The 25,684-nt window shown below is 33.7% G+C and overlaps 2 protein-coding genes across 2 annotated transcripts in view; both read right to left on the reverse strand.

Moving 5' to 3' along the window:
- The window catches only part of LOC144356787 (NXPE family member 4-like), a 77,373-nt gene extending 64,185 nt beyond the window's left edge, over positions 1-13,188 (reverse strand). Inside the window, exon 1 of the mRNA XM_085506237.1 lies at positions 13,101-13,188. The gene's annotated coding sequence lies outside the window, so the exon portion shown is untranslated. The remainder of the gene's footprint in view (positions 1-13,100) is intronic.
- Positions 13,189-17,132: 3,944 nt separating this feature from the next.
- LOC146735748 (NXPE family member 3-like) lies at positions 17,133-24,515 on the reverse strand. Its single transcript, XM_085506238.1, has 4 exons — positions 24,375-24,515; positions 20,048-20,596; positions 19,286-19,338; positions 17,133-18,405 (listed from the first exon to the last, which is right to left on the reverse strand). Exons 1-4 carry the CDS (start codon positions 24,506-24,508, stop codon positions 17,669-17,671), a joined length of 1,473 nt encoding a protein of 490 aa, XP_085362364.1. The 5' UTR covers positions 24,509-24,515; the 3' UTR covers positions 17,133-17,668.
- Positions 24,516-25,684: the final 1,169 nt, after the last annotated feature.

The raw sequence follows: 25,684 nt of genomic DNA on the forward strand, positions 1-25,684 counted from the left end.
TACATCACTACACCTATAGCGATACCACAATCTACATAATTACACCTATAGCAATACTACAATCTACATAATTACACCTATAGCAATACTACAATCTACATCATTACACCTATAGCAATACCTCAATCTACATAATTACACCTATAGCAATACTACAATCTCCAAAATTACACCTATAGCGATACCACAATCTACATCATTACACCTATAGCAATACCACAATCTACATCATTACACCTACAGTGATACCACAATCTACATCATTACACATACAGCGATACTGCAATCTACATCATAACACCTATAGTGATACCACAATCTACATCACTACACCTATAGCGATACCACAATCTACATAATTACACCTATAACAATACTACAATCTACATAATTACACCTATAGCAATACTACAATCTACATCATTACACCTATAGCAATACCTCAATCTACATAATTACACCTATAGCAATACTACAATCTCCAAAATTACACCTATATCAGTAATACAATCTACATCATTACACCTATAACAATACCACAATCTACATAATTACACCTATAACAATACTACATTCTCCAAAATTACACCTATTGCGGTACCACAATTTACATCATTACACCTATAGCGATACCACAATCTAGATCGTTACACCTATAGCAATACCACAATCTACATCATTACACCTACAGTGATACCACAATCTACATCATTACACATACAGCGATACTGCAATCTAGATCATAACACCTATAGTGATACCACAATCTACATCACTACACCTATAGCGATACCACAATCTACATAATTACACCTATAGCAATACTACAATCTCCAAAATTACACCTATAGCGATACCACAATCTACATCATTACACCTATAGCGATACCACAATCTACATCATTACACCTATAGCAATACCACAATCTACATCATTACACCTACAGTGATACCACAATCTACATCATTACACATACAGCGATTCCGCAATCTGCATCATAACACCTATAGCGATACCCCAATCTACATCACTACACCTATAGCAATACCACAATGTACATCATTCCACCTATAGCAATACTATAATCTACATAATTACACCTATAGCAATACTACAATCTACATCATTACACCTAGCAATACCACAATCTACATAATTACACCTATAGCAATACTACAATCTCCAAAATTACACCTATATCAATAATACAATCTACATCATTACACCTATAACAATACCACAATCTACATAATTACACCTATAACAATACTACATTCTCCAAAATTACACCTATAGCGGTACCACAATCTACATTACTACACCTATAGCGATACCACAATCTACATAATTACACCTATAGCAATACTACAATCTACATAATTACACCTATAGCAATACTACAATCTCCAAAATTACACCTATTTCAATAATACAATCTACATCATTACACCTATAACAATACCACAATCTACATAATTACACCTATAACAATACCACAATCTACATAATTACACCTATAACAATACTACATTCTCCAAAATTACACCTATAGCGGTACCACAATCTACATCATTACACCTATAGCGATACCACAATCTAGATCGTTACACCTATAGCAATACCACATTCTATATCATTACACCTACAGTGATACGACAATCTACATCATTACACATACAGCGATACTGCAATCTAGATCATAACACCTATAGTGATACCACAATCTACATCACTACACCTATAGCGATACCACAATCTACATAATTACACCTATAGCAATACTACAATCTCCAAAATTACACCTATAGCGATACCACAATCTACATCATTACACCTATAGCGATACCACAATCTACATCATACACCTATAGCAATACCACAATCTACATCATTACACCTACAGTGATACCACAATCTACATCATTACACATACAGCGATACCGCAATCTGCATCATAACACCTATAGCGATACCCCAATCTACATCACTACACCTATAGCAATACCACAATGTACATCATTCCACCTATAGCGATACTACAATCTACATCATTACACCAATAGAAAATACCACAATCTACATCGTTACACCTATACCAATACCACAATCTACATCATTACACCTATAGCAACACCACAATCTACATCATTACACCTACAGTGATACCACAATCTACATCATTACACATACAGCGATTCTGCAATCTACATCATAACACCTATAGTGATACCACAATCTACATCACTACACCTATAGCGATACCACAATCTACATAATTACACCTATAGCAATACTACAATCTCCAAAATTACACCTATATCAATAATACAATCTACATCATTACACCTATAACAATACCACAATCTACATAATTACACCTATAACAATACTACATTCTCCAAAATTACACCTATAGCGGTACCACAATCTACATTACTACACCTATAGCGATACCACAATCTACATAATTACACCTATAGCAATACTACAATCTACATAATTACACCTATAGCAATACTACAATCTCCAAAATTACACCTATATCAATAATACAATCTACATCATTACACCTATAACAATACCACAATCTACATAATTACACCTATAACAATACCACAATCTACATAATTACACCTATAACAATACTACATTCTCCAAAATTACACCTATAGCGGTACCACAATCTACATCATTACACCTATAGCGATACCACAATCTAGATCGTTACACCTATAGCAATACCACATTCTATATCATTACACCTACAGTGATACGACAATCTACATCATTACACATACAGCGATACTGCAATCTAGATCATAACACCTATAGTGATACCACAATCTACATCACTACACCTATAGCGATACCACAATCTACATAATTACACCTATAGCAATACTACAATCTCCAAAATTACACCTATAGCGATACCACAATCTACATCATTACACCTATAGCGATACCACAATCTACATCATACACCTATAGCAATACCACAATCTACATCATTACAACTACAGTGATACCACAATCTACATCATTACACATACAGCGATACCGCAATCTGCATCATAACACCTATAGCGATACCCCAATCTACATCACTACACCTATAGCAATACCACAATGTACATCATTCCACCTATAGCGATACTACAATCTACATCATTACACCAATAGAAAATACCACAATCTACATCGTTACACCTATACCAATACCACAATCTACATCATTACACCTATAGCAACACCACAATCTACATCATTACACCTACAGTGATACCACAATCTACATCATTACACATACAGCGATTCTGCAATCTACATCATAACACCTATAGTGATACCACAATCTACATCACTACACCTATAGCGATACCACAATCTACATAATTACACCTATAGCAATACTACAATCTACATAATTACACCTATAGCAATACTACAATCTACATCATTACACCTATAGCAATACCACAATCTACATAATTACACCTATAGCAATACTACAATCTCCAAAATTACACCTATAGCGATACCACAATCTACATCATTACACCTATAGCGATACCACAATCTACATCATTACACCTATAGCAATACCACAATCTACATCATTACACCTACAGTGATACCACAATCTACATCATTACACATACAGCGATACCGCAATCTGCACCATAACACCTATAGCGATACCCCAATCTACATCACTACACCTATAGCAATACCACAATGTACATCATCCCACCTTTAGCAATACTACAATCTACATCATTACACCAATAGCAATACCACAATCTACATCGTTACACCTATACCAATACCACAATCTACATCATTACACCTATAGCAATACCACAATCTACATAATTACACCTATAGCAATACTACAATCTACATAATTACACCTATAGCAATACTACAATCTACATCATTACACCTACAGCAATACCATAATCTGGATAATTACACCTGTAGCAATACTACAATCTACAACATTACACCTATAGCAATGCCACAATCTACATCATTACACCTACAGTGATACCACAATCTACATCATTACACCTATAGCAATACTACAATCTCCAAAATTACACCTATAGCGATACCACAATCTACATCATTACACCTATAGCGATACCACAATCTACATCATTACACCTATAGCAATACCGCAATCTACATCATTACACCTACAGTGATACCACAATCTACATCATTACACCTACAGTGATACCACAATCTACATCATTACACATACAGCGATACTGCAATCTACATCATAACACCTATAGTGATACCACAATCTACATTACTACACCTATAGCGATACCACAATCTACATAATTACACCTATAGCAATACTACAATCTACATAATTACACCTATAGCAATACTACAATCTACATCATTACACCTATAGCAATACCTCAATGTACATAATAACACCTATAGCAATACTACAATCTCCAAAATTACACCTATAGCGATACCACAATCTACATCATTACACCTATAGCAATACCACAATCTACATCATTACACCTACAGTGATACCACAATCTACATCATTACACATACAGCGATACTGCAATCTACATCATAACACCTATAGCGATACCACAATCTACATAATTACACCTATAGCAATACTACAATCTATATAATTACACCTATAGCAATACTACAATCTCCAAAATTACACCTATATCAATAATACAATCTACATCATTACACTATAACAATACCTCAATGTACATAATAACACCTATAGCAATACTACAATCTCCAAAATTACACCTATAGCGATACCACAATCTACATCATTACACCTATAGCAATACCACAATCTACATCATTACACCTACAGTGATACCACAATCTACATCATTACACATACAGCGATACTGCAATCTACATCATAACACCTATAGCGATACCACAATCTACATAATTACACCTATAGCAATACTACAATCTATATAATTACACCTATAGCAATACTACAATCTCCAAAATTACACCTATATCAATAATACAATCTACATCATTACACCTATAACAATACCACAATCTACATAATTACACCTATAACAATACTACATTCTCCAAAATTACACCTATAGCAATACTACAATCTCCAAAATTACACCTATAGCGATACCACAATCTGCATAATTACACCTATAGCAATACTACAATCTACAACATTACACCTATAGCAATGCCACAATCTACATCATTTCACCTACAGTGATACCACAATCTACATCACTACACCTATAGCGATACCACAATCTACATCACTACACCTATAGCAATACTACAATCTACATAATTACACCTATAACAATACTACAATCTACATCATTACACCTATAGCAATACCACAATCTACATAATTACACCTATACCAATACCACAATCTACATCATTACACCTATAGCAATACCACAATCTACATAATTACACCTATAGCAATACTACAATCTACATAATTACACCTATAGCAATACTACAATCTACATCATTACACCGACAGCAATACCACAATCTGGATAATTACACCTGTAGCAATACTACAATCTACAACATTACACCTATAGCAATGCCACAATCTACATCATTACACCTACAGTGATACCACAATCTACATCATTACACATACAGCGATACTGCAATCTACATCATAACACCTATAGTGATACCACAATCTACATCACTACACCTATAGCGATACCACAATCTACATCATTACACCTATAGCAATACCACCATCTACATCATTACACCTACAGTGATACCACAATCAACATCATTACACATACAGCGATACTGCAATCTACATCATAACACCTATAGTGATACCACAATCTACATCACTACACCTATAGCGATACCACAATCTACATAATTACACCTATAGCAATACTACAATCTACATAATTACACCTATAGCAATACTACAATCTACATCATTACACCTATAGCAATACCACAATCTACATAATTACACATATAGCAATACTACAATCTCCAAAATTACACCTATAGCGATACCACAATCTACATCATTACACCTATAGCGATACCACAATCTACATAATTACACCTATAGCAATACCACAATCTACATCATTACACCTACAGTGATACCACAATCTACATCATTACACATATAGCGATACCGCAATCTGCATCATAACACCTATAGCGATACCCCAATCTACATCACTACACATATAGCAATACGACAATGTACATCATTCCACCTTTAGCAATACTACAATCTACATCATTACACCAATAACAATACCACAATCTACATCGTTACACCTATACCAATACCACAATCTACATCATTACACCTATAGCAATACCACAATCAACATAATTACACCTATAGCAATACTACAATCTACATAATTACACCTATAGCAATACTACAATCTACATCATTACACCTATAGCAATACCACAATCTGCATAATTACACCTATAGCAATACTACAATCTACAACATTACACCTATAGCAATGCCACAATCTACATCATTTCACCTACAGTGATACCACAATCAACATCACTACACCTATAGCGATACCACAATCTACATAATTACACCTATAGCAATACTACAATCTACATAATTACACCTATAACAATACTACAATCTACATCATTACACCTATAGCAATACCACAATCTACATAATTACACCTATAGCAATACTACAATCTCCAAAATTACATCTATAGCGATACCACAATCTACATCATTACACCTATAGCGACACCACAATCTACATCATTACACCTATAGCAATACCACAATCTACATCATTACACCTACAGTGATACCACAATCTACATCATTACACATACAGCGATACCACAATCTGCATCATAACACCTATAGCGATACCCCAATCTACATCACTAAACCTATAGCAATACCACAATGTACATCATTCCACCTTTAGCAATACTACAATCTACATCATTACACCAATAGCAATACCACAATCTACATCGTTACACCTATACCAATACCACAATCTACATCATTACACCTATAGCAATACCACAATCTACATAATTACACCTATAGCAATACTACAATCTACATAATTACACCTATAGCAATACTACTATCTACATCATTACACCTATAGCAATACCACAATCTGCATAATTACACCTATAGCAATACTACAATCTACAACATTCCACCTATAGCAATGCCACAATCTACATAATTACACCTATAGCAATACTACAATCTACATCATTACACCTATAGCAATACCACAATCTACATAATTACATCTATAGCGATACCACAATCTACATAATTACACCTATAGCAATACTACAATCTACATCATTACACCTACAGTGATACCACAATCTACATCATTACACATATAGTGATACCGCAATCTGCATCATAACACCTATAGCGATACCCCAATCTACATCACTACACATATAGCAATACGACAATGTACATCATTCCACCTTTAGCAATACTACAATCTACATCATTACACCAATAGCAATACCACAATCTACATCGTTACACCTATACCAATACCACAATCTACATCATTACACCTATAGCAATACCACAATCAACATAATTACACCTATAGCAATACTACAATCTACATAATTACACCTATAGCAATACTACAATCTACATCATTACACCTATAGCAATACCACAATCTGCATAATTACACCTATAGCAATACTACAATCTACAACATTACACCTATAGCAATGCCACAATCTACATCATTTCACCTACAGTGATACCACAATCTACATCACTACACCTATAGCGATACCACAATCTACATAATTACACCTATAGCAATACTACAATCTACATAATTACACCTATAACAATACTACAATCTACATCATTACACCTATAGCAATACCACAATCTACATAATTACACCTATAGCAATACTACAATCTCCAAAATTACATCTATAGCGATACCACAATCTACATCATTACACCTATAGCGACACCACAATCTACATTATTACACCTATAGCAATACCACAATCTACATCATTACACCTACAGTGATACCACAATCTACATCATTACACATACAGCGATACCACAATCTGCATCATAACACCTATAGCGATACCCCAATCTACATCACTAAACCTATAGCAATACCACAATGTACATCATTCCACCTTTAGCAATACTACAATCTACATCATTACACCAATAGCAATACCACAATCTACATCGTTACACCTATACCAATACCACAATCTACATCATTACACCTATAGCAATACCACAATCTACATAATTACACCTATAGCAATACTACAATCTACATAATTACACCTATAGCAATACTACTATCTACATCATTACACCTATAGCAATACCACAATCTGCATAATTACACCTATAGCAATACTACAATCTACAACATTCCACCTATAGCAATGCCACAATCTACATAATTACACCTATAGCAATACTACAATCTACATCATTACACCTATAGCAATACCACAATATACATAATTACATCTATATCGATACCACAATCTACATAATTACACCTATAGCAATACTACAATCTACATAATTACACCTATAGCAATACTACAATCTACATCATTATACCTATAGCAATACCACAATCTACATAATTACACCTATAGCAATACTACAATCTCCAAAATTACACCTATAGCGATACCACAATCTACATCATTACACCTATAGCGATACCACAATCTACATAATTACATCTATAGCGATACCACAATCTACATAATTACACCTATAGCAATACTACAATCTACATCATTACACCTACAGTGATACCACAATCTACATCATTACACATATAGCGATACCGCAATCTGCATCATAACACCTATAGCGATACCCCAATCTACATCACTACACATATAGCAATACGACAATGTACATCATTCCACCTTTAGCAATACTACAATCTACATCATTACACCAATAGCAATACCACAATCTACATCGTTACACCTATACCAATACCACAATCTACATCATTACACCTATAGCAATACCACAATCAACATAATTACACCTATAGCAATACTACAATCTACATAATTACACCTATAGCAATACTACAATCTACATCATTACACCTATAGCAATACCACAATCTGCATAATTACACCTATAGCAATACTACAATCTACAACATTACACCTATAGCAATGCCACAATCTACATCATTTCACCTACAGTAATACCACAATCTACATCACTACACCTATAGCGATACCACAATCTACATAATTACACCTATAGCAATACTACAATCTACATAATTACACCTATAACAATACTACAATCTACATCATTACACCTATAGCAATACCACAATCTACATAATTACACCTATAGCAATACTACAATCTCCAAAATTACATCTATAGCGATACCACAATCTACATCATTACACCTATAGCGACACCACAATCTACATCATTACACCTATAGCAATACCACAATCTACATCATTACACCTACAGTGATACCACAATCTACATCATTACACATACAGCGATACCACAATCTGCATCATAACACCTATAGCGATACCCCAATCTACATCACTAAACCTATAGCAATACCACAATGTACATCATTCCACCTTTAGCAATACTACAATCTACATCATTACACCAATAGCAATACCACAATCTATATCGTTACACCTATACCAATACCACAATCTACATCATTACACCTATAGCAATACCACAATCTACATAATTACACCTATAGCAATACTACAATCTACATAATTACACCTATAGCAATACTACTATCTACATCATTACACCTATAGCAATACCACAATCTGCATAATTACACCTATAGCAATACTACAATCTACAACATTCCACCTATAGCAATGCCACAATCTACATAATTACACCTATAGCAATACTACAATCTACATCATTACACCTATAGCAATACCACAATCTACATAATTACATCTATACCGATACCACAATCTACATAATTACACCTATAGCAATACTACAATCTACATAATTACACCTATAGCAATACTACAATCTACATCATTATACCTATAGCAATACCACAATCTACATAATTACACCTATAGCAATACTACAATCTCCAAAATTACACCTATAGCGATACCACAATCTACATCATTACACCTATAGCGATACCACAATCTACATCATTACACCTATAGCTATACCACAATCTACATCATTACACCTACAGTGATACCACAATCTACATCATTACACATACAGCGATACCGCAATCTGCATCATAACACCTATAGCGATACCACAATCTACATCATTACACCTATAGCAATACTACAATCTACATAATTACACCTATAGCAATACTACAATCTACATAATTACACCTATAGCAATACCACAATCTACATAATTACACCTATAGTAATACTGCAATTTACATAGTTACATCTATAGCAATACTACAATCTACATCATTACACCTATAGTAATACCACAATCTACATCATTACACCTATAGCAATACTACAATCTACATAATTACACATATAGCAATACTACAATCTACATAATTACACATATAGCAATACTACAATGTAGATAATTACACCTATAGAAATACTACAATCTACATCATAACACCTATAGCAATACTACAATCCAGATAATTACACCTATAGCAATACTACAATCTACATCATTACACCTATAGCAATACCACAATCTGCATAATTACACCTATAGCAATACTACAATCTACATCATTACACCTATAGCAATACCACAATCTACATAATTACACCTATAGCAATACTACAATCTACATAATTACACCTATAGCAATACTACAATCTACATAATTACACCTATAGCAATACCACAGTCTACATAATTACGCCTATAGCAATACTACAATCTACATCATTACACCTATAGCAATACCACAATCTACATAATTACACCTATAGCAATGCTACAATCTAGATAATTACACCTATAGCAATACCACAATCTACATAATTACACCTATAGCAATACCACAGTCTACATAATTACACCTATAGCAATACTACATTCTACATCATTACACCTATAGCAATACCACAATCTACATCATTACACCTATAGCGATACCACAATGTACATCATTACACCTATAGCGATACCACAATCTACGTCATTATCCCTATAGCGGCACCACAATCTACGTCATTACACCTATAGCGATGCCACAATCTACATAATTACACCTATAGCAATACTACAATCTCCAAAATTACACCTATAGCGATACCACAATCTACATCATTACACCTACAGCGATACCACAATCTACATCATTACACCTATAGCAATACCACAATCTACATCATTACACCTACAGTGATACCACAATCTACATCATTACACATACAGCGATACCGCAATCTGCATCATAACACCTATAGCGATACCACAATCTACATCATTACACCTATAGCAATACCACAATCTACATAATTACGCCTATAGCAATACTGCAATTTACATAATTACACCTATAGCAATACTACAATCTACATCATTACACCTATAGCAATACCACAATCTACATAATTACACCTATAGCAATACTACAATCTACATAATTACACATATAGCAATACTACAATCTACATAATTACACATATAGCAATACTACAATCTACATCATAACACCTATAGCAAAACCACAATCTGCATCATTTCACCTATAGCAATACTACAATCTACGACATTACACCTATAGCAATACCACAGTCTACATAATTACACCTATAACAATACTACAATCTACATCATTACACCTATAGCAATACCACAATCTACATAATTACACCTATAGCAATACTACAATCCAGATAATTACACCAATAGCAATACTACAATCTACATCATTACACCTATAGCAATTCCACAATCTGCATAATTACACCTATAGCAATACTACAATCTACATCATTACACCTATAGCAATACCACAATCTACATCATTACACCTATAGCGATACCACAATCTACATCATTACACCTATAGCGATACCACAATCTACGTCATTATCCCTATAGCGGCACCACAATCTACGTCATTACACCTATAGCGATGCCACAATGTGCATCATTACACCTATAGCAATACCACAATCTACATCATTACACCTATAGCGATACCACAATCTACATCATTACACCTATAGCGATACCACAATCTACGTCATTATCCCTATAGCGGCACCACAATCTACGTCATTACACCTATAGCGATGCCACAATGTGCATCATTACACCTATAGCAATACCACAATCTACATCATTACACCTATAGCGATACCACAATCTACATTATTACATTATTATACCTCTGCTGTTAGCAATGCACATTTCAATTAAAGATAAATATTATCATGAAATGAACTAAACTAGGAGAGAACCAACTTTTAGTCCATATAATGTATATATTATCGGCCATCGGCCTGGCGGTTTTCAACAAGATGTCAAAAATACCACTTTTTACTAGAAATGATAAAATATTCACCACACTTATAGAATCAAGGATCATCATAAAATGAACAAATGTAACTTAGATCTACGCAAGGTACATATAAACCAAGTATCAAGGCAATCAGGCTTGTCGTTTTCAATAAGAAGTCGAAATAGTAAAAGAAATTACCTAGACGACCGACAACAAAGAACAATCACCCATAGCTACGCTTGACAAAGTCAAAAGTAATATACAAAAATAAATTGCCCACACGCCAGGCACGCTGCATTTGCAGTTATCAATATGGCGTCCAGTCGAGTCGGGGAGGGTGACGTAAATATTTTTGTTTGTGTGCCTATTTTGTGCCTAGTTAACATACAGATTACAACCATTGTCGCAACAAGTAGCGGATTACAAGAGGATGACTAAAACATATTCTCATTTCATATCTCGTATTGTGCTCTATGTTTATTGATCTGTGTACCAAATGAATAAATAAAAAGTAAGCTTACCTGCGTAAACGTCTAATAACGACTGCACTAAATATAGTATATTTTGTCCACTAGTTGCAACATAAATCATAATCCACAGACGAGATATTCGATGGAGACACATTTGTTGTATATTAATTACGCTTCAAATAGTTTCACCCACCATGGGTTCCAGTAAAATACGATTCTTATAAACAATGACAGTGAATAAGTGGCATAACACATCTACCGATTAAGTTTGAACTCAAAAGTTGTGAACTCACACTACAGGTGATTTACAACTTGACTTTTTTAAATGTTTGAAAATAATCTATGTATAAATAGTTCATCAACTGTAAACTGTTTAACATAAGTTTTTAACTTGTCAATATTTTATGAAAATCTGACATTGTCATTATTTGTTTATATTTTTAGACACAATAAATGTTACACACACACACACAGTCTGTTACACTATAAATTTTATGATATGTCACAGGGGTCATTAATCTGTTAAGACCTGCCACTCAATCAGATACTGTACTACTGACACAATGCGACATGCACGGTTTTCGTACTCCATAGTACTGCGAATATTCAGCTCTATTCATAGATTGTTTCACCAATTGCAATTTTCCAATGAACGTCTTTGATTGTTAGTTACGTCAACCCTATTGGCTCAGAATGTTCAATTTGCGACGCGTAGTTTTACTCGGGATTCACTACCGACGTCTCGCGGAACGTCAGTCAGTCGTACCAGACGAGGGATTAGAAGCGTGAAGTTCACAGTAAACTGTAAAAAATATTACAGATGAGTATAGATGAGATGTACCGTGTATTTGTCGAGTTGTTCTCAAAAATATCAAGTTAGGTGGTATATTGGGAATAGTACGGCGACGTTGCAACACTTGATAAGTAGACACAGAATTTTCAAAACATCTTCAGATAAAAACGAATATGTCATTATTATTATCCTATCACCTTCTAGGCTGGTAAGATGCTTTGTTTTCAAACGAGTACAAGTACATGATTTTGTTCCTTTTGAAATTTACAGGAAATTCAGGATGAATAACGTCTTCATTTGATTTTTCCATTGTTTATCTCATTTTATTACCGCAATCATGCCTCTCGTGAAAATTTATTGAAATTTATTGAGACTAAACAAAAATTGTAACTAAATTATTACTTATATAAATGTCAGTATTACATCACACAAACTGACAATAAACTCAGGAACAACTGACAGTGAATCCGAAATTACGGAATTGCATAAACAATACAATTCTGCAAAATAAATAAAATAAATAAAACTGTTTATTGAAGGAACTGACTAATAATCAATATACCTAACACAAATTCTCGATCATTCAAACAGAAACTCAAAAATTCAAACTTTATTAACAAAGTCAAAAATCAAATTGAAAACCACAGAAGGAAGAATGCAAGACGCGATGTACAGAACCATCTCAGGGGCATTCATAGTTGAAATCAAGAACAAATTCACCCAAATGTTGCAATACGTAGAAGCGAAATTTATGCCAGAAGAACTTTGGTCAAACGAACACCCAACTTGACGGACACAGCAAAGGCATGTCACCTGAGCCGTTGCTACAATACAATTTGATAAACACTGCCTTTGAAAATTAAAAATGACCACAAAATACATTAATTTGTTGACAACTATTTTATTTTTATATTTTACAATCGATATCCTTTAAATCAGTTTCAAGACATTTTAGGAATTTATTTTAGAAGCGTAACAATACAACGACTAGATGTCAAAGTTTGCTCCCAATTCAAAATGAATCATTGTCAGTCATAATTAATAAATCTTGTTCAGCATACCATTTATTCATCATATTCAATGGCTAGTTCTCAGGATCTACAACAGTAAATAAATGTTGATGCCATGTTTTTAGGAGACACCGCCATATCAAATTTTGATTGGGACCATGCCATGACCATGTCTAAACAATGACCCAACAACCAATCAACACATCTTCCACCCACCACAAGAAAGCAACAAATATCAAACTGCATCCTTAAAACAACGAGATAGTACATTACAACCAGTTATTGTAAACATGAAATCCTCCACCCCTTCCAATACTTACAGCATTAATTATTCCTATACTCATGTGCATATATGTACAACAAGCTTATCCAATAGACTCATCACATTTTTGACCTACCACAGTGGATTTTTTATATGAAAAAAGCGTGTAATGGTTTATATCTTCACTCGCTTCTGTACTACCATGTACACACTGGGTGTTTCCCGAATTTGCCAGTCATCTTCCTTACAGAGCATAATCAGAATATGTGCTGTATGCATAAAGCCATTCGATCAGTTGTCTTCACAAGTCTAAATGTTCGTTTAATTAGAATACATTCCAAACTTGCTTCGTACTATTCAATTACTGGATTCTATTCATGCATATATGTGTTTATATGTAAACTGATCACATTCCAGGCATGTTGCCCTCCGTATGAGTTTATTTAGGATGTACATGTCACCCATGCAGATTATACATAATATCAAAAAAATTAAATACTGCGTTGGGCATATTGAAACACTTTTTCACGCGCCAAGCAAATAACCCATTGGCACAATATGTGCATAGTTAAAATAATGCCCAATGATAACATCCCACTGTCAATACACAAAATGTGCATAGTTAAAGTAATGCCCAATGATAACATCCCACTGTCAATACACAATATATGCACAGTTAAAGTAATGCCCAATGATAACATCCCACTGTCAATACACAATATGTGCATAGTTAAAGTAATGCCCAATGATAACATCCCACTGTCAATACACAATATGTGCATAGTTAAAGTAATGCCCAATGATAACATCCCACTGTCAATACACAATATGTGCATAGTTAAAGTAATGCCCAATGATAACATCCCACTGTCAATACACAATATATGCATAGTTAAAGTAATGCCCGATGATAACATCCCACTGTCAATACACAATATGTGCATAGTTAAAGTAATGCCCAATGATAACATCCCACTGTCAATACACAATATGTGCATAGTTAAAGTAATGCCCAATGATAACATCCCACTGTCAATACACAATATGTGCATAGTTAAAGTAATGCCCAATGATAACATCCCACTGTCAATACACAAAATGTGCATAGTTAAAGTAATGCCCGATGATAACGTCCCACTGTCAATACACAATATGTGCATAGTTAAAGTAATGCCCAATGATAACATCCCACTGTCAATACACAATATGTGCATAGTTAAAGTAATGCCCAATGATAACATCCCACTGTCAATACACAATATATGCATAGTTAAAGTAATGCCCGATGATAACATCCCACTGTCAATACACAATATGTGCATAGTTAAAGTAATGCCCAATGATAACATCCCACTGTCAATTCACAATATGTGCATAGTTAAAGTAATGCCCAATGATAACATCCCACTGTCAATACACAATATATGCACAGTTAAAGTAATGCCCAATGATAACATCCCACTGTCAATACACAATATGTGCATAGTTAAAGTAATGCCCAATGATAACATCCCACTGTCAATACACAATATGTGCATAGTTAAAGTAATGCCCAATGATAACATCCCACTGTCAATACACAAAATGTGCATAGTTAAAGGAATGCCCAATGATAACATCCCACTGTCAATACACAATATGTGCATAGTTAAAGTAATGCCCAATGATAACATCCCACTGTCAATACACAATATGTGCATAGTTAAAGTAATGCCCAATGATAACATCCCACTGTCAATACACAATATGTGCATAGTTAAAGTAATGCCCAATGATAACATCCCACTGTCAATACACAATATGTGCATAGTTAAAGTAATGCCCAATGATAACATCCCACTGTCAATACACAATATGTGCATAGTTAAAGTAATGCCCAATGATAACATCCCACTGTCAATACACAATATGTGCATAGTAAAAGTAATGCCCAATGATAACATCCCACTGTCAATACACATTACTTCTCCAGCATATATCAACAATTTATGCAATGAAATATACATATGGACTCAAAGTTGGAGAGTGTAGAATTACATTTTTTATCTGATCTTTTTATTTCAAACACCTTTTATAAAACCTTGCAGCAACTCCCATTTGTTATTGTGATAAGATATGTTGGCTGTACTATATAAAACTGTTGGACATCATATGGAGGATTTAAATAATACAGATTAGAAAATGTTTAATTTTATAATTTACCTTCTATACACGTTTGGGTTGTTTATTATTTCTAATAAGCAGTGTATTCATGAAACAATAATTATTTTTAATTTATATTATGAAAAAAAAGGCCAAGCAATCTGAACATATACAACATATTCATATATATATTCACATCTATTAAAAAAAAGTGTTCCCCAACTAATTAGACTATTAATATGACCAAATTAATAATGTACTTATTAAACGAAATAGTTAATTATTAACAGCTAATGTGTATGTGAATTACAACTAGTGTACGTTCAGTTACAATTGTATACTTGTGATTAAACAATTACAATACAATTTACCTTTCACCAAATACTGTGCATTGATATGATATGTACAACATCTAGTTTGTTGCTCCAAGTTTAGGACAAATGTATGAAAATAACAGCTGTACTTGCTGATCGAGGAGGTATTTGGAAACATGAATCACATTGGGTGAAGGATGAGAATCTACCAAATCCCAAAGTTCCCAGAAGTGAACACCTATGCCGCCAAAGATACGTCTGATCATACGGTTCAATGCGTAGAAAGTCCAGTTGCTGCTATGGGCTGATTGTTCTGCATATTCGTTCTCACGTGGATGCGCCATTTTAATGAAGATGAGTACATTGTCATGACAACGTCCTATTAACCTCTCTACCGCCGCTCTTGCGTGGAAAACTCTCTCCAGGTATGCTCTATTCGACCACATACCAAAATGAAAAGAGAAATTCAAAATTACAATGAGCTGTTTTGTGCTACATTCGTCTTGTGAAAGGCTGTCCAAGTAGTCACTTTCCATAACCATATTTTCCACTAACCTTGCTCCGCCACCCATGCGTGGAGCAATAAACTGGTACTCTATACTAGAATAGCTTCTGAGTGCGCCAAATAACCTACGTCGAACTTGCCCTAAAGTAGAATCTCCATATATTTTGAAAAGTTTATTAGACAAACATTTATTTGCTTCAACCTGTGACCACTGCATACTTTGACAAACCATGGGAATGAATGTGACGTTATTGACCCAGTATCCATCAGATATAGGAATAGGTAAATCAGGACCACATACAGGCAATATTGGTGATGGTAACTTGGAATCTAGATAAAAGAGTATACATTAATATCGTAAAATTAACCGTAATTTGCAATTAATAACATTAAAATGTTGTTAAATTATGTGTTCAGCCTTTTGTGGATAAATGATAGTAACTTAAACATAAACACCCCGAAAAAACGAACAAAAAAGACAATTTTCAAAATATTCAACATTGAGACAAATTAATTGTGTTAAAATGTAAAACTATAATCAAGATCATGCTCTGAAATATCAATTGTAAAATATGTCTAACGTGATATTTTGACAACTTATTTTAGACAATATCTCAGTTGCCATGAATTGGTGACATTGTTTGACATAAAAGTATATGCCGTCAGCAGATTTTATCTAAACGGCATTTTAAAGCGAGTAATTGGCATTCGTACCAAGCCGAGTGGATATTATCCGATTAGAATATGTGATCTTGACATATGAAACTAGAATAGTAACCTTTGGCATCGATAGATACAAACCTAACCCAAAGGTGAAATATGTTAATAATAAAGTCAACGAAAGTGTCTATAATCGGCTTACTTTTTCGGATATGATGAGTGATTACCTTGTGATTAGCTAGTGCAACTTTAGAGTAAATTTTATGTTTAGAATGTATGTCGAGAGTAGTAGACGGGCTTGGTGGGAGCTTTAGTTGCTAGCTCTGCTCGGAGCAGATATAGGACTGGAACTGTCGTTAAGTACAAGCCGTGCGATCTGATATTTTATTTTGTTTGATTTGGTGTAACAACATTCATATTAAAATATTCAATATTAGGTTCAAACAGCTTGGCGAAATTTACTGTTGGTCATTTGATACAGTATTGATGCCATCTAACGTACTGATTTGTTTATATAGCTAGAAGAGTTAATAGTACAAATGCTTCTCACCTGTTATTTTTACTTTCATTGGACTTCCAGCTATCATCGTTTGGTGATAGTTCCTACATGTAAATAGAATACATTCTTTTATAGCGTTTAGTCATGTACTAGATAATAGCGTATGGTATTGTGAGTAGAAAATTATTAAACTGCCAATAAAGGAGGAAAAATGTCAATATATTCGACAGCGGCAAAAATCACGTTCATTGTTTTAGTGCATTATGCTAATATGTGATTAATGTTTAGTAAGAGAAAATACCAAAGCAATGTAACTATTAATTATATGCTCCCAGTCATATAATATGTTATCATTGCGTCATCATAAACACCTGGCAGGAAAGTAATCATCAAAACTTATCCCAACCATTGGTATTCTAAACATTTGAAAAAAAACACTAATCTTTAATTCATAGCTAACACTTTGTATATGATGAAAAAGTCAGTCGAAAACATTCGTCGCCTTTTGCGATTGTTGGTATTCTATTATCTATTACAAACACATAGTACCAAAGTATTCACTAAATTAGCTATTCTGAACACTTGGTAAAAACAGCATTGACATATGTTGTACCACTTGACTGGTAACAAATGAATATATATTCCACATCCTCACAATTACACTTTACAACAAATGTTTATAAATGGGCTTTATTACACTCACCAACAAATCAGAAAAAATCAGAACAAATAGTAATCATTTCATCACAGATCTTATATCTTAACAATAAACATCTACATTCATTGTAAAGTAATCATTAGACTCTATCTTACCTATCGAACAGATACTGAACATCTTTAATCTCTTCGTGTATAAGATTATTTAACTCACTCACAATGGTAGTGATGTCATACAGTTTGTCACATCCCAGTTTGTTTGGCTTGTTGCAAGCAATTGTTGTTGTTATTCCCAGGGAATTGTGATTTGTATATGTACACTTATCTTTCCATAATCCGTTGTTCTCTAGTTGACAATTAACGTATTCACGTGTTTCTCCATCAACAAATTGAGCACGGAAATGCAAAACTTTGCTTTCTCTTATGACGTTTTGGACAAAGTCAATTGCTTCTCGGATTAGTACAAGCGACACATATATATTTGCATCTCCTGTCCATGCAGCATAAAAAAACACTGAATATGTTCCATTCCCATAATCCCTCACTCTACCGGATGTATACTTCTGTAGTTCATCATTGGACATAACAGCCGAAAAGTAATCACCACCTCGACGTTTTGCATTGCCATAAATGTCATGGGTTTCTATGACAACGTGTACAATGCTTCTTGTCTGGATTGTGGTCTCTTTGCCATACAATTTAAATCTGTGGATGAAAAAGATTGCAAACGAATGTATCTAAACAATAAATGAATTGTATTTCTGATTGATTTAATGTGTTAAATTTTGTTTAGTTTACATCTACATTTACGTCAATATTTAACCAATAGCGTCAAAGAAGACAGTGGATTCTTGAAAATGTTCGCTGTTGCGTAAACAGAAATAGACGAGATAAAATGCAAAGAACGCGTTTAAAATAGCTACTACAAGTATAGACTATGGCTGTACATTGTATGGGAAACGCGATCTTTGTTTAGACCGTCGTGGGTCAGATTAGTTTTACCCACTCATGAGTTAGCAGAGTATCTAACGTATTTAATTAATACTTTTTGTGGCGTCATTTTTTTTACAATTGTTGTTTAAATTGTTTGTGTGTTTTTCTCGTTCTTTATCATTCTCAATTTCAACATCATACTCAATACTCAATAACAGTTAAATCATGTTCAAGATTACACATGCAAAAGGTCAAAACAACTATTTATATTTTATTATTTATATTATGTTTAACTTATGTATTCTGATTTATAAATTGTTCATGATCTCATTATTAGGCAAAACTATAATATCTCACTTAAGCAATTTATAAAGGTATCGGAATAGAGATATGTCGGTCTCATATAACCATATATATGGGTAACATTACTGTATTCTCCCGCACATTGCTGCAGATAGTAACATGCATGAAACCAATACTATCCCGGAAAGATGTATTAACAAACTATCAATTCATCCTAATTATATTTATAGCATAGTCAGTATACACCACTCGTATCTCTACTTTTAGCTATGTTCAACCAGTGCTGCATTTGCTCTATTAGAAGCATAACTGCAAAAGTCTAGATCAAAATACATATATTTAAATCATTGCTTCTAATATAGTAATTATTATATTCCTTCTTTGTACTTAATGACTCAAATACCTTTCGCACACACGAATGTTTTTATGGTTCTTGGAACCTAACAATTGTTATAGCTCTTTTTGTATTTGAGTTTACTATCAGGTGACTAGGAAAGGTCCAAACAGCAATAGGTATTAATACTGAAGCATGGAAGATGACGATTGGTTGTTTTTCACACCCAAAATGTCTGAGCTCAGTGTCCCACTCGCCAAATACCATGCTCAACCGACTGGTGTGTTGTTTTATTTGGATATATCCAAGTGTATGTGCTACTCATGGTGCACTATGTATTATGCAAAAATGGCTTACATGGTTGGAACTATCTGGTATGATGTACTATTAAACTTGAAAGCAAAGCATCCACACCTGGGGGTATTTATACCACTAACCAGTAACGCTATGCATGTCGTTGCAGTTTATATTAATTATTATGTAACATTAGCAATGGACATGAATTTAAAATCTGTACTCAATCCCCTTGTTTTGCGATTGTTGGTATTTTCTGATGACTAGACAAATGACATTACCCACCGGCATTTTGGTTGGTCCTGAAAACGAGATTTATGTACAGAGGAATAAGAAATGTCTGATAAAATGCTTCCACTCTTAAAAGCCATTGGAGCTGATATGAAAGATTTGAAGAGATGAAGAATGTCACTAAGACTGTCGTAAACATACAGACGAAACAAGATGAACTTATTCGAGAAAATGGAAAACCAAACGACCGGATCTACACTTTAGAAATGGAAACTGTGGATTTCTGTATTTGTGGATTTGGGCAAGAAATTCTTCTAAGTAGTTGGTATATTTCACCTGAAAGTGCTTCAGTTTACAGCGAAGGAGAGCCAAATGGAATTATACGACCTGACAATTATATTATTGCAAACTTTGAAAGCTTCACTCGATTTCATAGAGGAATGTAAACAATTTGAATGAAATTTATCAGCTTGATGATTAGGTTGACGAACTTTTTATATTTGAATTTTGTTATGAAAGCCAAGTGTATATTGTAAATTGGCGTTTCTCTGGCGACGCCGTCGTAATAACACATGTTGCACAAACTGTGTTGTTGATTGTATAATCTTAAATAACTATTTGTTTCATTTCATTCATAGCTTTTCCGTTGATACTATTGATGTGTCACCTGTTACAGTTTTCAGCTAGAAATGCTGAAATGGGTTAGTAGCATTTACGTCAGACAACTTACAAGGTTAAATGGAAACCAGATTTGTGTTTGATGTTTATATATAAATTACACGATGGAATCAGACAGCACGGTTTCAGCAAGCTATTCAGCAGATTGTCACACAGAAAGCCGTTGACATTCTAACGGACATGTTATTAAATACTCGGCTGAAATGAAAGGTCTCATGGAAAACAAAGACATTTAATAAAACGGGTAATGCAAATAGTGCATTGTGATGGGACAAAAATGTGAAGTTTTGAGGACAATGGAATTTGAGATTTTAAAGTCATACCATAAATCACAAAATGAGGTAGCACTTATTGAAAATAGAAACCATATTTATAGTATATGTAAACCGAAGCATACAAGTATAAGTTGCAATAACTTAACCATATATATGGCCAGAAATTGAGAATGATAATTGACAAATATAGGTAGACAGGAAACAAATGTATATATAACGCAAAATGGGAACTACTTGCAGCACAATACAACTAAAAATAGTAGACAGTTATCAGTGAAGCCGAACACGCCAATGAATGCCGTACACTGTTATCGTGAACGCAGAGGGATGTATAAATCCAAAAATCTTCGGCCTAAGTGCAGAATAACAATAAAAAGACCTCAAACTCTACACATCCAGTAAAAACATCCCATAATTAATCGAAACTTATGACAGAATTCGACTATTATGTAAGCTGTACATATTACGAATACTTGAAATACAAAAATAAATAAATGAAATATACCAAAAAAGAAATAAAATCTAACTAATGTCACATTTTATTTGGTTAATATTCTGTCCAGAAAGACAGTAAGAAACCTCAAACCATATATATCTCATTTAAATAATGGAAATTGAAAAGATATATTTTAAGAATTGTGTGAACTTTCTGTATTGAATAAATGCATACATTACTAAAAATAAAAAAATAAATTATATTTATATATATTTAATTGGATTAAGTACAGGATGTTTGATTCATTTGGTGTACTTATTTGAACCCAGCGCCTCTCAAACCGAATATTACATTGTACTTATCAAAGTAGCTCAGCACTAAACGCAACAAATGTCGTTCAGCTTAAAGTAGAATATAGATCGTGTTATCCAAACGCCCCTTGAAAAGCTGTAAGCAGAATTATTCACTTCGAAATGAAATCCAGTGGTGATTTTGACTAGTTTGAGTTATAGGTAATGTCATGCTCATCACAATTATGTGAGACATTGTGCACACCTCTTCAGTAATATAGGTTTGACAGCTAACCTTTGACAAAACAGATTTTATTGCATTCGGGCGATAATTGTATATGCTGGTAATATCTCAAATTGTAGTTTTCAAGAGTGACATTACAATAACTCCCATTATTGACCGAGCACTACATACACAAAAAATGATTATATGAACATAGACAAATGCATTTACATGCATATAATATTGCGTACCACCATTAAAATATTTTTGTGTTCAAGGCGACAGTTCTGGACATTGAGTGTCACTGTTGTCTCTCCTGACATTTTTTTTGTATGTGCAAATTGCAAGTGCTAGTGCTGACAAATCTGAATAATATTATCATGTTTCCGATTTGATACTGAGACTTGATAGCTAAAATAAGAGGTTTAGATGCCTGACAGATATTTCACTTTATGTTATGTGCAACAATTGTGATTTGTTACCTACACTGTGTTATCAGCAGATGTTAATCCAAGAGAACCTTTACCAATATCGAAATTAATAAGAGTTCTTCTTTGACGCGTGGCTGTACTTTGTGTAGAATGGCTTTCAGCCCATTCCAATTCTGTGACTTTACCCATCCACTCCAGTCCATAACGGTTATACGAGTCATAGGAATTCATATCAGTTATGGCGCGATTATTAATTTGTGATTTGGAGTTTGTACTTTGTGACTCATCATGCTGTTTATGTAAGCGTAGTGTTGATGGGGGGAATTGAAGTATTGTATCTTGATGCGTATTGTCAGATTGGAAATGTTCTGACTCATTCTTAGTATTCGTAGAAGAATGGTGTGATTTGACCGTATCTGGTTTTGGTTGGGTAATATATGGTGCAGGAAGTGTAGGTCTTCTAATTCTTTCCAGATCCTATTTTAGTGAAAATAAAACATAATTATAAACATGACAAATTAGAACTAGCCAGTTAGACCTAAATATAAAATGCAGATTAATGCTACCTTCATTCTGCATTCGGCATATCATTAGGGGACAGTGGAATGTTTAGATTGTATCATGAAGTGAAAATGTAATGTCATACTGACACACACTATGTAGAAAACAAATCTAAATCCTTGCAGTCACTTCTGTTTTGAATTTGACATCTACTGATATCCATGTATTTGAAATTATGAACTTTTTTAATGTTTTGTCATTTGAGATTTATAATGTGAAAGCAATTTGAAATTATTTTGATATTAATTTGGGGGATATATGTAGAAAGGTAAAAATTAAATAATATATGTATCGTTTCATGGCAATACTCATATACATTTCTAAAGTGGTTCTTGACATATCAAGAAGCCTGGTTTATGAAAATCAGGGTAAATAAAATGGAGATGAACTAATTAATTGTGTGCATTACTCTAGAGTAAATATATTCAACTCTGCATTAAGGTCTTAGCCGTTGCACTCTATGTATGTAAATGACAGGTATTTGTATCCATATTTTAAAACGCTGAGATACCCACATCCACAAAAATGACACGATGCTGTATAGAAGGACATGACGAGGTACACTATTTATGAAATTAACCACACTCATTCTATAGAAAACCATATAACTTTAAATGACTTAGATGAATAAATCGACACAAACAGTGTACTCTTTTACAATAACATTTAAACAATGTTTAACAACGTAAACGTTTTTCAACACTTATTTTATATGAGATTATAAGAAAATAAACACAATCCTTTAAATCTATGACAATGATGAAGAATACTCACTAAGCTGTACAGTTGCACACCCAACCCAAC

Source organism: Saccoglossus kowalevskii, chromosome 12 (assembly GCF_978046115.1).
Source record: "Saccoglossus kowalevskii chromosome 12, keSacKowa6.1, whole genome shotgun sequence".
Classification (NCBI taxonomy): domain Eukaryota; kingdom Metazoa; phylum Hemichordata; class Enteropneusta; family Harrimaniidae; genus Saccoglossus; species Saccoglossus kowalevskii.

What these genes read in the sequence shown, in the direction of transcription:
- LOC146735748 (XM_085506238.1), bottom strand. Translation starts at nt 24,508, where the DNA reads ATGGGTAAAGTCACAGAATTGGAATGGGCTGAAAGCCATTCTACACAA. An exon ending in ACATCTGCTGATAACACAGT is followed by an intron (nt 20,597 to 24,374) that starts GTAGGTAACAAA and finishes TTTCATCCACAG; the next exon opens with ATTTAAATTGTATGGCAAAG. An exon ending in AATGAAAGTAAAAATAACAG is followed by an intron (nt 18,406 to 19,285) that starts GTGAGAAGCATT and finishes TCTTTTATCTAG; the next exon opens with ATTCCAAGTTACCATCACCA.